Raw genomic sequence first — 16,876 nt, forward strand, 5'->3', positions numbered from 1 at the left:
AACCAGGAGAGAATGGATCAGAAACTCAGGCTGGAACCAGGAGAGAACGGATCACGAACTCAGGCTGGACCCAGGAGACAACGGATCAGGAACTCAGGCTGGACCCAGGAGAGAACAGATCAGGAACTCAGGCTGGAACCAGGAGAGAACGGATCAGGAACTCAGGCTGGAACCAGGAGAGAACGGATCAGGAACTCAGGCTGGAACCAGGAGAGAACGGATCAGGAACTCAGGCTGGAACCAGGAGAGAACGGATCAGAAACTCAGGCTGGAACCAGGAGAGAACGGATCACGAACTCAGGCTGGACCCAGGAGAGAATGGATCAGGAACTCAGGCTGGACCCAGGAGAGAACGGATCAGAAACTCAGGCTGGAACCAGGAGAGAACAGATCAGAAACTCAGGCTGGAACCAGGAGAGAACGGATCAGGAACTCAGGCTGGAACCAGGAGAGAACGGATCAGGAACTCAGGCTGGAACCAGGAGAGAATGGATCAGGAACTCAGGCTGGAACCAGGAGAGAATGGATCAGGAACTCAGGCTGGAACCAGGAGAGAACGGATCAGGAACTGAGGCTGGAACCAGGAGAGAACGGATCAGGAACTGAGGCTGGAACCAGGAGAGAACGGATCAGGATCTCAGGCTGGAACCAGGAGAGAACGGATCAGGAACTCAGGCTGGAACCAGGAGAGAACGGATCAGGAACTCAGGCTGGAACCAGGAGAGAACGGATCAGGAACTCAGGCTGGAACCAAAAACAGAATTGGGAACCGACTCGGAACTCAGGCATTGGGCTGGAACCAGGAACGGGGACTCAGGAAGGGACCGGGATACTGGAGCAGATACAAGCACTTAGAATAGGCTCAGGTGTGGTATTAGGAACGGATCGGGCAAGCAGCAAACCTGGAACAGGATCCAGGGAGAAGTTGGCGACACCGGGGAGGAGAGCGGTGCGGTGAGAACGTCCCTGCCGATTAGTGCGTGGAACGCTGGTGTTACACATTACAGGATAATGAAAGACGCATTTTAGCACTGTACATGTACTGTATATGAATATATATGATGGAATTAGTGTGAAGAACATTGGTTATTCCCGGTTACCCACAGCCATATATGCTGAGGTCATTTTGATGCTTCTAAGGCTGTGTTTTGGTTAAGAAGCTTGACAATGTTTGGATACAGTCCTAGGAGACCTCGGAGTGTTACACGTGTTTTTGAGACAATTCGGCCCTGCTGAACTTGTGATATCTGGATAATCAATTTGCAATCATTTTAATTTTCTGGGAAAATTCAGCAAATCTTTCGGATCCAAAATCTGTGAAGTTCCGCTGATCTCTACCAGCGCAGCACGGACAATAATGAGGTGACATCTGCAGCCCACAGAGAATAGCACAGCACACACATTACAAGAAATTCAGGGAGACTTTTATTAATCAACAGGAAAATCCAAACATAAAACAGAAGACAATTCAGAATAAATCCAGAACATCACAGTAATCCGGGTCATACGTGATCCTGACAACGACACACCGGACAGAAACACGTCACTGGTGCCAAGACGGTGACCGCAGGGCTCTCAGACGGGAATAGTACTGGTATACTGGGAGTCTGTGCACACGGACCAGACACACGGACATATCCAGGGTCACTTACATTAGTGAGAGCAGCAGAGACACGGGAACATTACATGTGACCGGAGACCAACGTACAGAGAGCAAGTGGCAGACAAGAGGCCGGATACATTACAACAGCATCACGTCAGCAACAGCAATGGGCCCTCTTCTTTGGACCTCCATTTTTTACTTTTATTTCTGGCAGCAATCAGTTCACAGCAATAAACAAGTGTTTAAAAGGGGGTTGTCCACTACTTTCACATTGATGGCCTATACTTTTGCAATCTGTCAGCAGCAGATGACTGTTCAAACCCAAGTCAGGTGCTCATTGTGCTTTTGTCGTGGCCAAACAGTCCAGCGCACCTTCCCAACCACTTGCTTTGCATCCATCTCTGCCCCCAGTTCCTTGATTGATAGTTTTTACCTTATTGGCTTGAGAGGAGGAAAGGTCCACTGAGCAGTTCGGCCGCACCAAGGGTGCACCCAGCGCCTGTGCTTGGTTTGAGCAGTCATTGTCTGCTGACAGTCCCTTTAAATTCTTCTAGCATCACAGATTAATCAATGCAATACTCATGTAATGCGCAGATATGCCGTATCCTCCAGAGAAAAGGGTGTGGTCTATACCTGGTACTGGTGGTGCAACAAGCAGGAGTAGTCAGTGCCGTTACGGGTTTTATATACAGCTTACACGTCACATTAATTGTGCATCTCAATATATTATAGGACACGTCTTACAGATCTTTCTGCGTCTTCCGTGATGGCACGGACGGCCTGCTCACTAGCCACACTGCGTCATCCACCTTTACCACAATGGTTTAATACTTCTACTTGATGTGTATTAAATTCCTGAGATTACGTAATTCACAGCATAAAACGTTCCAGCAGTTCACACATGAGACAATACAGAAGGAAGGTAGAGGAGAAGTCATACATTATTAAAGGGGTTTTCGACCTCAAAAAACGCCCCTCTAAAGTGGCAGATCCGGGTGATGATGTATTCTGCACGGGAAACAATTTTCTGCATCAATCTGCACCAAAACACATACGCTTTTGGTGCATTATTTTTCCAAGCGTTTTGTTAGTGAAGTCAATGGCTGGAAGGGCTAAAAAAAAAAAAAACCACTGGGAAAAACGCACCAACAATTGACATGCTGCAGATTATTTACTGCACCAAATCTGCAAGGAAAAAAGAAGCAACGTGCGCCCAGCACTGCAGACATCTCAGACTTTCCTGGCCTCAGGAGAGGCATGCTGCAGATTTCTCAAAAAAACGCTCCATGTGCACATAGAAAAATGATGCCCCTTTAGGCTAACAGAAAACCAAATTAATTAATTCTACAGAAGAGCAATTATTACCCCCGTACACATCCTTTAATTAGTGGCGAAAACCTATATTAATTTTTTTAAACATAAATTCATGAATTTGGGGCTAAAATAATTTTTGCAATTGGGTTGCATTAAAAAAATGGCACCATTTGGCTTTAACAGTCTCTTTATTCCCTAGCTCGTTGCTGGCTGGACAACTGAATGATCTGTCAGTGAGTTCATCCTGATAGAGACTAACTTCTTTTTACTTTCTGTGTTTTTCAGCTGATTTATGAGCACATCAAAGCTCAACTCAACTTTGATGTGGTCTGTGATTCAGTAAGAGACAGGTAAAAAAAAGAATCCCAGTCAGAGGGAGCTCACTGTGGGCTCCTCCGTTAACTCACTGTGGGCTCCTCCGTTAACTCACTGTGGGATCCTCCGTTAACTCACTGTGGGATCCTCAGTTAAATCACTGTGTGCTCCTCAGTTAAATCACTGTGGGATCCTCAGTTAAATCACTGTGGGATCCTCAGTTAATGTACCGTGGGATCCTCAGTTAACGCACCGTGGGATCCTCAGTTAACGCAGCGTGGGATCCTCAGTTAAATCACCGTGGGATCCTCAGTTAACGCACCGTGGGATCCTCAGTCAAATCACCGTGGGATCCTCCATTTACTCACCGTGGGATCCTCAGTTAACGCACCGTGGGATCCTCAGTTAAATCACCGTGGGATCCTCAGTTAACGCACCGTGGGATCCTCAGTTAACGCACCGTGGGATCCTCAGTTAAATCACCGTGGGATCCTCAGTTAAATCACCGTGGGATCCTCAGTTAAATCACCGTGGGATCCTCAGTTAACGCACCGTGGGATCCTCAGTTAACGCACCGTGGGATCCTCCGTTTACTCACCGTGGGATCCTCCGTTAACGCACCGTGGGATCCTCAGTTAACGCACCGCGGGATCCTCAGTTAACGCACCGTGGGATCCTCAGTTCACTCACTGTCTGCTAGATTTGGAGGTTATATTAACACTAGTTAGTGGAGCAGAGAAGAATCATGTGATCCTCACTTTTAACCCACAACTCCCTTTTTGATCATATAAAGGGGCGCTGCACGTCTTTGGGGTGCAATCAATGGCTGCATTTGTGCCTAAACCTTTTGATGAATTATGGAAATGTTTTTGCGGCCTCGTTAGGTTTTGTGCGCACAGTTTTTAGGAGCAGGTCCAAATTCTCCAAATCTCACAACTCCTCAAAAACGTTGAGACTCTGCTCAGTTTCTGCTCTGTGCGCACAAGCCCCTAAACAGAACTGCGGTTTTCTTCCAGAAATCGCACCAGTGACTGTGTCTGACATTGCAGCTTTGCCCAATTCCTGCAGTCTGAAGGAAACCGCCACGGTTCCAATGGAACACAACCCGTTTCAGTTTAAAATACACTTTACAATGGTAACAGTTGTCGCCTCCGATCCACCACTGCCCCCAATCAGTTCCCGGTTTCCCCGCCAGTCTCTGTATTACCTGCCTGGGTCTGGATAGACATGAAACTGCTGCTGCCAATCACTGGCTGCAGAGGTCAATTGTCATTCAGAACCGAGCAGAAAGTGGAAAGACTGACGAGGGAACCAAAACAGGATAGGAGCGGTGGTGGATCGGAGAGGCGGTGGATCGGAGAGGCGATTATTTTAAATTTTATTTTAGAGGGGCTTTCCTAAATATTCGGATCCCTATGAAATCATTATGGCGCACCTTTTCCTATAACACTGCACCGGGATAATCCGCTCTTATTTCTACTGCAAAAGGATTAAACAGTAACAATTCCTCTTGTCACTTAGGGTACGTCCCTGCACAGTGTGACACTGGATCACTGATTGCACAAAAGACACACCCTGTTGACAAACAGACTGGTGATGCCCAGCAGGTGTCAATGTGTTCATACATTTCCAGGAGGAATAACAGAGGAACGGCATAGTTCAGAGTTTTAAAAGATTCTCCTGAATGGTTATGTGATGAGTGATACAAGCACGTACTAAACCAGACCTTACAGGAGGCACAACATGAGGGTGCGAAAAGACAAGCAGGTGTCAATTTGTACATACTTTTCCAGGAGGAATAAAAGAGGAATGGCATCGTTCAGAGTTTTAGAAGAATGATGCAAGTATGTACTAAAACTGACGTAACAGGAGGCACAATACTAGGGTGCGAAAAGACAAACACAATGGTGATACCCAGCAGGTGTCATTTTGTTCATACATTTCCAGGAGGAATAACATAGGAATGCCACAGTTCAGAGTTTTAGAAGAGTGGTGCAAGTATGTACTAAAACAGACCAAATAGGAGGCACAACGTGAGGGTACAAAAACACAAGCGGAATGGGGATGCCCAGCAGGTGTCAATGTGTTCATACATTTCCAGGAGGAATAACAGAGGAACAGCATAATTCAGAGTTTTATATGATTCTCCTGAATGGTTATGTTATGGGTGATACAAGTGTGTACTAACACAGACCTAAAAGGAGGCACAACACGAGGGTGCGAAAAGACAAGTGGAATGGTGATGCCCAGCAGGTGTCAATTTTTTCACACATTTCCAGGAGAAATAACAGAGTAACGGCACAGTTCAGAGTTTTAGAAGAGTGATACAAATATGCACTTAAATAGATCTAACAGGGGGCACAACGCGAGGGTGTGAAAAGAAAGTGGAATGGTTATGCCCAGTAGGGGGCATTGTGTTTACACATTTCCAGGAGGAATAACAGAGGAACTGCACAGTTCTGAGTTTTAGAAGAGTGATGCAAGTATGTACTAAAAGAGACCTAAGAGGAGGCACAACGCGAGGTTGTGAAAAGACAAGAGGAATGGTGATGCCCAGCAGCTGTCAATGTGTTCATACATTTTCAGGAGGAATAACAGAGGAACGGCATAATTCAGAGTTTTAAAAGATTCTCCTGAATGGTTATGTTATGAGTGATACAAGTGTGTACTAACAGACCTAAAAGGAGGCACAAAGCGAGGTTGCAAAAAGACAAGAGGAATGGTGATGCCCAGCAGGTGTCAATTTGTTCATACATTTCCAGGAGGAATAACCGAGGAACAGCATAATTCAGAGTATTAAAAGATTCTCCTGAATAGTTATGTTATGAGTGATACAAGTGTATAGTAACAGACCTAAAAGTAGGCACAACGCGAGGTTGCAAAAAGACAAGAGGAATGGCGATGCCCAGCAGGTGTCAATTTGTTCATACATTTTCAGGAAGAATAACAGAGGAACGGCACAGTTTAGCGTTTTAGTAGAGCAATGCAAGTATGCACTAACACAGACCTATAACAGGAGAGGAGACGCATGCACCATAAAGGGGTAGTCGCCACGTCATACACTTATGCAATATGCCCACACTGGAGACCTCCTCCACTCCCCTGTATGGGAGTGCCAACGTTCCGTGGCTATGGTGGGTTTAACCCTTTAAGCGCATACTGGAGCCCAAGTGCCCAATGAATGAGTGAATAAGTCCAAAAATTATCACTACTGTTAAAAACTAAAAACATCACGATATTGGACTGCCAACCTTTCTTCAATCATAGAAAGAAGAAAAAAATAACGGCACCCTTTAACTGTCACTCCACCCCCAAAAAAAAGTGCAGTTTGAGAAACTCCTTCCCAGGCCCCTTCTGATAAGATTTTTATTTCCGATCACACGGTGTCAGATTTTCACATGTGCACAATTATTGAACAGTAATCTACCATTTTCTACAGTCCTAGTTGGCGGAGAACACATTTGATAACATTTGATAACGTCACATGTATTCAATAAGACTAAAAAAAAAAACAAAAAAAAAACAAACCCCTTTTACCTATATATGATACACTATAAAGTCACCAAGCACTCAGGCACAGGGGCGGTGGCCATTTCTGAGCTAATGTAAGCTATGAGTTATTTGGCATCCCTGCTATACCGGTATATTGATTTCTCCAGGATAGTTGTGTTGGGGTGAATCCTTGTCCCCTCATGGTCCTTATATAGTAGAACTGTCCCTTCTTCCCATCAGGATTGCTTTCCCCACCCCCCCTGAGTAACAGCGCCACTCTTGTCCATGGGCTAAATCTGGTACTGCAGCTCTGTCCTAATAATTCAAATGTGTAGGTGTAATACCAGACACAACCTGTGGACCAGAGTGGCGCTGTCTCACAAAACAGCAGACCCTTTTTTCTATTTCTTTAAGTGCACTAAAAACCATGAAAACTGAGCTTGCTACAGTTAACAAAAAGTTTTTTTTTAAGGGTTTTTTTTTTATACACAAGATCCGTGGGGGGGGGGGAATTAAAGGTGTATTGTGACTTTTTCTACATCACACACATCTGCTGCCTCTCGTGTGTGTCGCCAGCCCCACTCATCTACCAATAACTCCTTTAACACTAGAAGTCCCAGGAATTTCGAGCTCCATAGGGTTCCATTGGTAGAAATGTCAAATGACCCCTCTCTGGGACTTCTAGTGTTAAACGAGTTGTCCACTTTTGGGGACAGTTGTTTTTACTTAAATCCATATATTTGGGGCAAAAAATCATTTTTACAATTGGATCTCATCAAAAATTTGGAACACTTTGCCTTTTATAGCCTCTGTGTTGCGTTTTCTATTTCTGGCTGCAGAATGAGTTAACTGAGAATCAGTCAGTGAGTTCATTCAGATTAAATGACGGGAGAGTTTTTAACTCTTATCTCTCTTTTTTTCTAAGCTCCATTCACCAGATATATGACCAAAGTTGAAAATGACAAGGCAATTTTTAATCAAACGCAATTGTAAAAAATACATTTTTAGCCCCAAAATATATGCAAAAGGTAGACCACCCCAACCAGCACCCCTCCCCCCTCACATCTTCATGACTATTGGTAAATATGGAGGATGCATTGTTCATAATAACTTTTAAAGTGTCAGACTTTCATCAATTGTGATGGGTGTTGGTGAAAGGGGCTGAAATTGCACCCAAAAAAACCCAAAACCATTTAATGTGAAAATTGAACCCCTCCCCTCTGCAAATTGTGCATAAATCTTAGCAAATTCACACTGATTGTTAAAATATTCATAAATGATGTCATCCCGGAGATGGATCAGGCTCTGTGTGAGAATTTAAGGCGTTTCTCGGATGAATATTGTGATTGAATGCGATTATTTCACTATCTGTGAGTTAAGGTTTAGCCCTCGGTGCTAGGACCGGATCTCTGGTGGTATTAGCTCAGTGCCGGATTGTCAGAAGTGGCCGCGGTGTGCACTTATTGCCGGGTACACAGGGCTGAGTCCGCACTCTCAGACCTCGGGAGACTTGTTGATCAGCAGCGAGCAGCAGGTCAGGCATCCATCCACTTTGGACAGCTCGGAATTGGCCACAGGAATCAGCATGTGCTCCTTCAGCTTCTCAAACACCTAGAAAAAAAAAAAAGGCGAAAATCCCCAAATTTAGCCAAAAAATGAAGTAGTCACCCTGGGATTATGTAAGGTGCAGACTCGCCTACACTCCCACCATGTACGTCTAACCCAGGGGTCTCAAACACGCGGCCCGCGGGCCGCATGCGGCCCTTCAGGTGGCTTCTTGCGGCCCGCAGGCCCGTGGACCTGGTAAAGATGGCGACCGGTGCAGGGGCCGCAGCTGTCAGTTATTTATTTCAGCCTACAGTTTTGTGTTTGCCGCGCACAGTGAAGTTCTCGCTGCAGAACGCAGACAGCCGCCTGCCAATCAGAGGCAAGCACCTGCTGCATATGACCTCAGATGCTTGCCTGTGATTGGCCAGTGGCTGTTGTGCAGTGAGAACTGCTCTGCACGCGCCGGCCGAACGTTCAGCGATGACAGCAGCTGTGATCATTACCTGGTCCACGTGCCTGCGTGCCGCTGACAGCAGGTGAGAAGAATGTTTTCGTGTGTGTTAGCTGAGGCTGCACAGGGTGGGGGGGATGTGTATTGGCTGAGGCTGCACAGGGTGGGGGGGATGTGTATTGGCTGAGGCTGCACAGGGTGGGGGGGATGTGTATTGGCTGAGGCTGCACAGGGTGGGGGGGATGTGTATTGGCTGAGGCTGCACAGGGTGGGGGGGATGTGTATTGGCTGAGGCTGCACAGGGTGGGGGGGATGTGTATTGGCTGAGGCTGCACAGGGTGGGGGGGATGTGTATTGGCTGAGGCTGCACAGGGTGGGGGGAGGGGATGTGTATTGGCTGAGGCTGCACAGGGTGGGGGGAGGGGATGTGTATTGGCTGAGGCTGCACAGGGTGGGGGGAGGGGATGTGTATTGGCTGAGGCTGCACAGGGTGGGGGGAGGGGATGTGTATTGGCTGAGGCTGCACAGGGTGGGGGGAGGGGATGTGTATTGGCTGAGGCTGCACAGGGTGGGGGGAGGGGATGTGTATTGGCTGAGGCTGCACAGGGTGGGGGGGAGGGGATGTGTATTGGCTGAGGCTGCACAGGGTGGGGGGGAGGGGATGTGTATTGGCTGAGGCTGCACAGGGTGGGGGGAGGGGATGTGTATTGGCTGAGGCTGCACAGGGTGGGGGGAGGGGATGTGTATTGGCTGAGGCTGCACAGGGTGGGGGGAGGGGATGTGTATTGGCTGAGGCTGCACAGGGTGGGGGGAGGGGATGTGTATTGGCTGAGGCTGCACAGGGTGGGGGGAGGGGATGTGTATTGGCTGAGGCTGCACAGGGTGGGGGGAGGGGATGTGTATTGGCTGAGGCTGCACAGGGTGGGGGGAGGGGATGTGTATTGGCTGAGGCTGCACAGGGTGGGGGGAGGGGATGTGTATTGGCTGAGGCTGCACAGGGTGGGGGGAGGGGATGTGTATTGGCTGAGGCTGCACAGGGTGGGGGGAGGGGATGTGTATTGGCTGAGGCTGCACAGGGTGGGGGGAGGGGATGTGTATTGGCTGAGGCTGCACAGGGTGGGGGGAGGGGATGTGTATTGGCTGAGGCTGCACAGGGTGGGGGGAGGGGATGTGTATTGGCTGAGGCTGCACAGGGTGGGGGGAGGGGATGTGTATTGGCTGAGGCTGCACAGGGTGGGGGGAGGGGATGTGTATTGGCTGAGGCTGCACAGGGTGGGGGGAGGGGATGTGTATTGGCTGAGGCTGCACAGGGTGGGGGGAGGGGATGTGTATTGGCTGAGGCTGCACAGGGTGGGGGGAGGGGATGTGTATTGGCTGAGGCTGCACAGGGTGGGGGGAGGGGATGTGTATTGGCTGAGGCTGCACAGGGTGGGGGGAGGGGATGTGTATTGGCTGAGGCTGCACAGGGTGGGGGGAGGGGATGTGTATTGGCTGAGGCTGCACAGGGTGGGGGGAGGGGATGTGTATTGGCTGAGGCTGCACAGGGTGGGGGGGAGGGGATGTGTATTGGCTGAGGCTGCACAGGGTGGGGGGAGGGGATGTGTATTGGCTGAGGCTGCACAGGGTGGGGGGAGGGGATGTGTATTGGCTGAGGCTGCACAGGGTGGGGGGAGGGGATGTGTATTGGCTGAGGCTGCACAGGGTGGGGGGAGGGGATGTGTATTGGCTGAGGCTGCACAGGGTGGGGGGAGGGGATGTGTATTGGCTGAGGCTGCACAGGGTGGGGGGAGGGGATGTGTATTGGCTGAGGCTGCACAGGGTGGGGGGAGGGGATGTGTATTGGCTGAGGCTGCACAGGGTGGGGGGAGGGGATGTGTATTGGCTGAGGCTGCACAGGGTGGGGGGAGGGGATGTGTATTGGCTGAGGCTGCACAGGGTGGGGGGAGGGGATGTGTATTGGCTGAGGCTGCACAGGGTGGGGGGGATGTGTATTGGCTGAGGCTGCACAGGGTGGGGGGGATGTGTATTGGCTGAGGCTGCACAGGGTGGGGGGGGATGTGTATTGGCTGAGGCTGCACAGGGTGGGGGGGATGTGTATTGGCTGAGGCTGCACAGGGTGGGGGGGATGTGTATTGGCTGAGGCTGCACAGGGTGGGGGGGATGTGTATTGGCTGAGGCTGCACAGGGTGGGGGGGATGTGTATTGGCTGAGGCTGCACAGGGTGGGGGGGATGTGTATTGGCTGAGGCTGCACAGGGTGGGGGGGATGTGTATTGGCTGAGGCTGCACAGGGTGGGGGGGATGTGTATTGGCTGAGGCTGCACAGGGTGGGGGGGATGTGTATTGGCTGAGGCTGCACAGGGTGGGGGGGATGTGTATTGGCTGAGGCTGCACAGGGTGGGGGGGATGTGTATTGGCTGAGGCTGCACAGGGTGGGGGGATGTGTATTGGCTGAGGCTGCACAGGGTGGGGGGGATGTGTATTGGCTGAGGCTGCACAGGGTGGGGGGGATGTGTATTGGCTGAGGCTGCACAGGGTGGGGGGGATGTGTATTGGCTGAGGCTGCACAGGGTGGGGGGGGATGTGTATTGGCTGAGGCTGCACAGGGTGGGGGGGATGTGTATTGGCTGAGGCTGCACAGGGTGGGGGGGATGTGTATTGGCTGAGGCTGCACAGGGTGGGGGGGATGTGTATTGGCTGAGGCTGCACAGGGTGGGGGGGATGTGTATTGGCTGAGGCTGCACAGGGTGGGGGGGATGTGTATTGGCTGAGGCTGCACAGGGTGGGGGGGATGTGTATTGGCTGAGGCTGCACAGGGTGGGGGGGATGTGTATTGGCTGAGGCTGCACAGGGTGGGGGGGATGTGTATTGGCTGAGGCTGCACAGGGTGGAGGGGATGTGTATTGGCTGAGGCTGCACAGGGTGGGGGGAGGGGATGTGTATTGGCTGAGGCTGCACAGGGTGGGGGGAGGGGATGTGTATTGGCTGAGGCTGCACAGGGTGGGGGGAGGGGATGTGTATTGGCTGAGGCTGCACAGGGTGGGGGGAGGGGATGTGTATTGGCTGAGGCTGCACAGGGTGGGGGGAGGGGATGTGTATTGGCTGAGGCTGCACAGGGTGGGGGGAGGGGATGTGTATTGGCTGAGGCTGCACAGGGTGGGGGGAGGGGATGTGTATTGGCTGAGGCTGCACAGGGTGGGGGGAGGGGATGTGTATTGGCTGAGGCTGCACAGGGTGGGGGGAGGGGATGTGTATTGGCTGAGGCTGCACAGGGTGGGGGGAGGGGATGTGTATTGGCTGAGGCTGCACAGGGTGGGGGGAGGGGATGTGTATTGGCTGAGGCTGCACAGGGTGGGGGGAGGGGATGTGTATTGGCTGAGGCTGCACAGGGTGGGGGGAGGGGATGTGTATTGGCTGAGGCTGCACAGGGTGGGGGGAGGGGATGTGTATTGGCTGAGGCTGCACAGGGTGGGGGGAGGGGATGTGTATTGGCTGAGGCTGCACAGGGTGGGGGGAGGGGATGTGTATTGGCTGAGGCTGCACAGGGTGGGGGGAGGGGATGTGTATTGGCTGAGGCTGCACAGGGTGGGGGGAGGGGATGTGTATTGGCTGAGGCTGCACAGGGTGGGGGGAGGGGATGTGTATTGGCTGAGGCTGCACAGGGTGGGGGGAGGGGATGTGTATTGGCTGAGGCTGCACAGGGTGGGGGGAGGGGATGTGTATTGGCTGAGGCTGCACAGGGTGGGGGGAGGGGATGTGTATTGGCTGAGGCTGCACAGGGTGGGGGGAGGGGATGTGTATTGGCTGAGGCTGCACAGGGTGGGGGGAGGGGATGTGTATTGGCTGAGGCTGCACAGGGTGGGGGGAGGGGATGTGTATTGGCTGAGGCTGCACAGGGTGGGGGGAGGGGATGTGTATTGGCTGAGGCTGCACAGGGTGGGGGGAGGGGATGTGTATTGGCTGAGGCTGCACAGGGTGGGGGGGGGGGATGTGTATTGGCTGAGGCTGCACAGGGTGGGGGGGGGGGATGTGTATTGGCTGAGGCTGCACAGGGTGGGGGGAGGGGATGTGTATTGGCTGAGGCTGCACAGGGTGGGGGGAGGGGATGTGTATTGGCTGAGGCTGCACAGGGTGGGGGGGGGGGGATGTGTATTGGCTGAGGCTGCACAGGGTGGGGGGGGGGGATGTGTATTGGCTGAGGCTGCACAGGGTGGGGGGGGGTGATGTGTGTGTGTGTGTGTGTGTGTGTGTTAGCTGAGGCACATTGCTACAAGGGGACAAGGATGCACACATTTTTACAGAATGGGAAACAAGATGGGGCACATTACTACAAGATGTTGGCCAAAATTACTATGCGGTGGTTATTGTAAAACTGTATTACTTACAAAAAGGGGAAAAAATGTAAAAAAAAGTGTGTGTGTATGTATGTATGTATGTATGTATATATATACATACATATTCACACACTACACCTTTGTTATAATGGACAAATGAAAAATGTTCAAAAACAGTGATTCAAGGTTGTATAGAAAGAAAAAATGGTACCACTACCAATGTCACTTTGTCCTGAAAGGAATGCGGCCCCTCAAATTATTTTTTTCCTGTGTGCGGCCCATACACCCAGCCGAGTTTGAGACCCCTGGTCTAACCCTTCCTGATATTAAAAAACGATCATTTTAGGATTCCATCTAAAACTTTCATAAAGTGCTATGCAACCATTTTAATATGGGTTTTCACAATAAGTCCACCAGCCTCATCAGGGCAATGTTACTAATTTATGCAGTTTGCATTTTGAAATTTAGTGACCAATCAGAGGAAACCGTTGCTGTCAAAATGTATCACAGTGGCTCATGCAGTCTTATACATAGGTGCATTTTTAAAGAGATTTTGGCCTTTTTTCTAGAGTTGAATGGACCAGAGGATGTTCAGGTTCTCCAGATTAGGCTGGACTTTAGTTAAAAGTTCGGTTCGGTAGCCGGACGCGACCCCAGATCCCATATAAGTGAATGGGGAGCTGAACTTTGGTGCTGTAAAATGGTCGTAGTAAGGGCTAGGGGGCTGCTAAAAGAAGCAAAATGAGGGTAAAAGCAGGACAATTGCCCGGCAAACAAATTTGGATAGGGAATAATAGAACAGGAAAAAAAAAAAGTGACGGGAGTCGTGAGAAATTAAGGGCTGCTGCTGACCGGCACTGACCTACGGAGCCTCGTTCTGAGAACGAGGCTCCATAGGAATCGATGGACGTCTTGGGACATTACACCATTGCATTACGTCGGAACGTCTAGGATAAGTTTTTAATTGAATAAATTGGTGAATGACGCAATATGGGGAGAGTCTTTATTCAAATAAACAATTTTATTGCCTGTGAGGTTTTTTTTCTTTTAAGTGTACACTTACCGGGTTAGTAATGGGGGGTGTCTAATAGACACCTCTCCATTACTAACCCCTGTCAATTCACAGCTGACATCAGCCCCAAACGTATTACCCCAATTGCCACCGCACCAGGGCAATCAGGACGAGCCAGGCAAAGCACCAGAATTGGAGCATCTAATGGATTCTCCACTTCTGAGGTGGCTGCAGGCTGATATTTTTAGGCTGGGAAGGGCCAAGTAACCATGGACCTTCCCAGCTTGATAATACCAGCCCCCAGCTGTCTGTTTTATCTTGTCTAGTAATCAAAAATAAGGGGGGGGGGGGACCCCACGCCGTTTTTTAAAATGATTTAAATAAATATAAAAAAATGGTGTGGGATCCCCATGATTTTTGATAAACAGTGCAAATAAAACAGACAGCTGAGGGTTGCAGCCTGCAGCTGTCTGCTTTACCTGCACTGGTAATGAAAAATAGGGGGGACCCCACGTAATTTAGAAAAAAGAAATAAAATTGTTCCCAGCAGCGTACAGGCATCACCCCCATGCCGAAAAGCTTTATTCAGCATCTGAATAGCATCCGAACTCAGACACAGATTGCAGAGTTTGAGCCCCGGATACTATGTATGCAAACTGAACCCTGAACTTTACACTTTGAACTCGCTCATCCCCACTTTTCTCCTCTTTAAATTACTTCTTGGTTGTTTCACTTTCAGAGTCCCTGTCGCTTAATGCAGGACTGCCTGGGATGGATACATTTGTAGCAGTACTGACTGTTTTGGAAAGGATTTGGCCTCTGTCCATAAATAAAGGGGTTACGTTCAGGCCTTGTGCACACCGCCATATCATGTACCTGTAGTATGGCGCTTGTATGGTCAGTCCAGATTCAGCACACTTACTTTTACACTCTCCGGGAACTCCTCGGGTGCTCGGTGAAGCAGGACGTGACCTTTTCCCGGGATGTTTAGATACACGCAGTTGGCAGCCGCATCATCGGGGACTGTCAGCTTGTCGTAGCGGTGGTCACTCATCTGCTGCATGGTCTTCAGAAGAAAAAAAAACAAAACGAAACTTTCGTCAGGGTCCTCTACATCAGTATCTGGTGCAAGTCATTAGGCAGTGGATATATATGGCTCTAAATCAACTACACTGGCTCCAAAACTACCACTCCCAACAGGCCAGGAGTTGTAGTTTTGCAGCCGTTGGGGAAGAGAATGGAGAACCCAAAGTTTAGCGGAGCTCGTACTCCTCATTATTTCTTCCCTTTGACCTTCTTCGTGATGCACATGGTTTCACTCTGGAGATAAATCTTCCTGGATAATGTCCTCCACGTCTGTAACGAGACTTGTCTGGCGGATCGTACTCCCTCTGGTGGAGGAAAGTGCAGACTGCGAAGCTCCATCACCTGTCCAATGTCAGCGTCATACAGGACACTGTGCAGACCTGCAACCACGGACGGCTGACAGACAGGCATGATCTATGGGTCATCAACAGGTCCAGACGTGAGAGACGGAGTTCAATTAGGTCTCCTACAAAAGGGTTTTACCATCTTAAAAGATATTCCATCACTAATACATCATGTGGATCTGATTTTCTAAAATAAAGGGGTCGCGGAGCTGTTCGGACCCCCATAATTATAAAAAAAAGTCCCTTTAAAAAACCATATGCCCTCACTTAGTATGTAATATAGATTAAAAATAGTTTTCGCAATTGGGTTTCATTAAAAATGTTGCAAAGGGGGCGTGGCCTGGCAATGGAGGAGTGAGGACGCTAAAAAACCTTGCTCCCGCGCCTGAACTGCCCCTGAGCCCTATTAATCATACCCACCCAGCATTATAGACGTAAATGCCGGCTAAAAAGAAGGGGACCGGCGGGGGGACGCTGACAGACTCTCCTGTGCCTCCCTCAGAAAGCATTGCAAGGTTCCTAAGGAGCTCAGCGGGACAGGGCCTGACGCAGACTGACCCCTTCATGGCGGCCGCTGAAGTGTCTGGGGGTTCTTCCATGCCCCATCACTGTCAGATGGAACGTGCCCAGGGAACCTCCTGGAGAGATGGGAGCCCCCACAAGCCGAACGGAACACAGCGAGCAGAGGAAGGAGCAGACGGGGGACTGCTGCATCAGGGTGCCCCCTCCTTACCTGGCATGGCGGCGGTCGCTCGTGGAAAGCATGCTCCCCACAGCAGCAGAGAGACGGAGGACATCGCAGACACGGCAGCTACTGAACCAGGAATGCAGGCAGAGGGTAAGAAGTGTCAGACATCCCCACAGCCGCAGCAGAGATTATCGGTAACAGCAGCGCCTGTAGCCCTCTCAGAAAATAGGCGGGAATTTCAACACCTCAGCCCCACTGATAACACACTCTCATATGCTGCTGTGTGTGCGCTCCCTAACAACCTGAACGCTGCTGGTCAACATGAGGCTGCAGACACTGTGACTCTTATGCCTGCTCCTGATAACTCCTCATTGTCCCTGAATAATCAGCTCCTCGGGCAGTCAGAGATAAGATCCCCCTCAGTACATATGTCAGTGTCAACATCAAAAAGCAGTGCACTGACAGTGGAGACTCCTTCCTCCCCAGAAAAAGGCTTGACCCCTGCTGTATTTAGATCTTCACCATCTGTCTCAGGGGATGGGGATATACAGGAGGGAACGCAAGAGGACTGTGTGTGGGATGACCTTAAAGCCAGAATAAGGACCATCCCCACTAGAGAGGAAATGGAAAACTACATCTCCAGACTAGAAGCCTCTTACAGAGCAGAATCGGCTTCAATCAGGGGGGAGG

The 16,876-nt window shown here is 50.3% G+C and overlaps 1 protein-coding gene across 3 annotated transcripts in view; it reads right to left on the reverse strand.

Annotated features, from left to right (window-relative positions):
- Positions 1 to 1,402: 1,402 nt before the first annotated feature.
- The window catches only part of DDAH1 (dimethylarginine dimethylaminohydrolase 1), a 194,402-nt gene continuing 178,928 nt past the window's right edge, over positions 1,403 to 16,876 (reverse strand). For all 3 annotated transcript variants that reach the window (XM_075320521.1, XM_075320520.1, XM_075320522.1), the window contains 2 exons: positions 14,991 to 15,134; positions 1,403 to 8,335 (listed from right to left, as the gene is read on the reverse strand). In XM_075320521.1, the coding sequence (XP_075176636.1) occupies positions 8,219 to 8,335; positions 14,991 to 15,134 (261 nt within the window). In that variant the 3' untranslated portion in view covers positions 1,403 to 8,218. The remainder of the gene's footprint in view (positions 8,336 to 14,990; positions 15,135 to 16,876) is intronic.

This window comes from Anomaloglossus baeobatrachus, chromosome 8 (genome assembly GCF_048569485.1).
Source record: "Anomaloglossus baeobatrachus isolate aAnoBae1 chromosome 8, aAnoBae1.hap1, whole genome shotgun sequence".
Taxonomy (NCBI): domain Eukaryota; kingdom Metazoa; phylum Chordata; class Amphibia; order Anura; family Aromobatidae; genus Anomaloglossus; species Anomaloglossus baeobatrachus.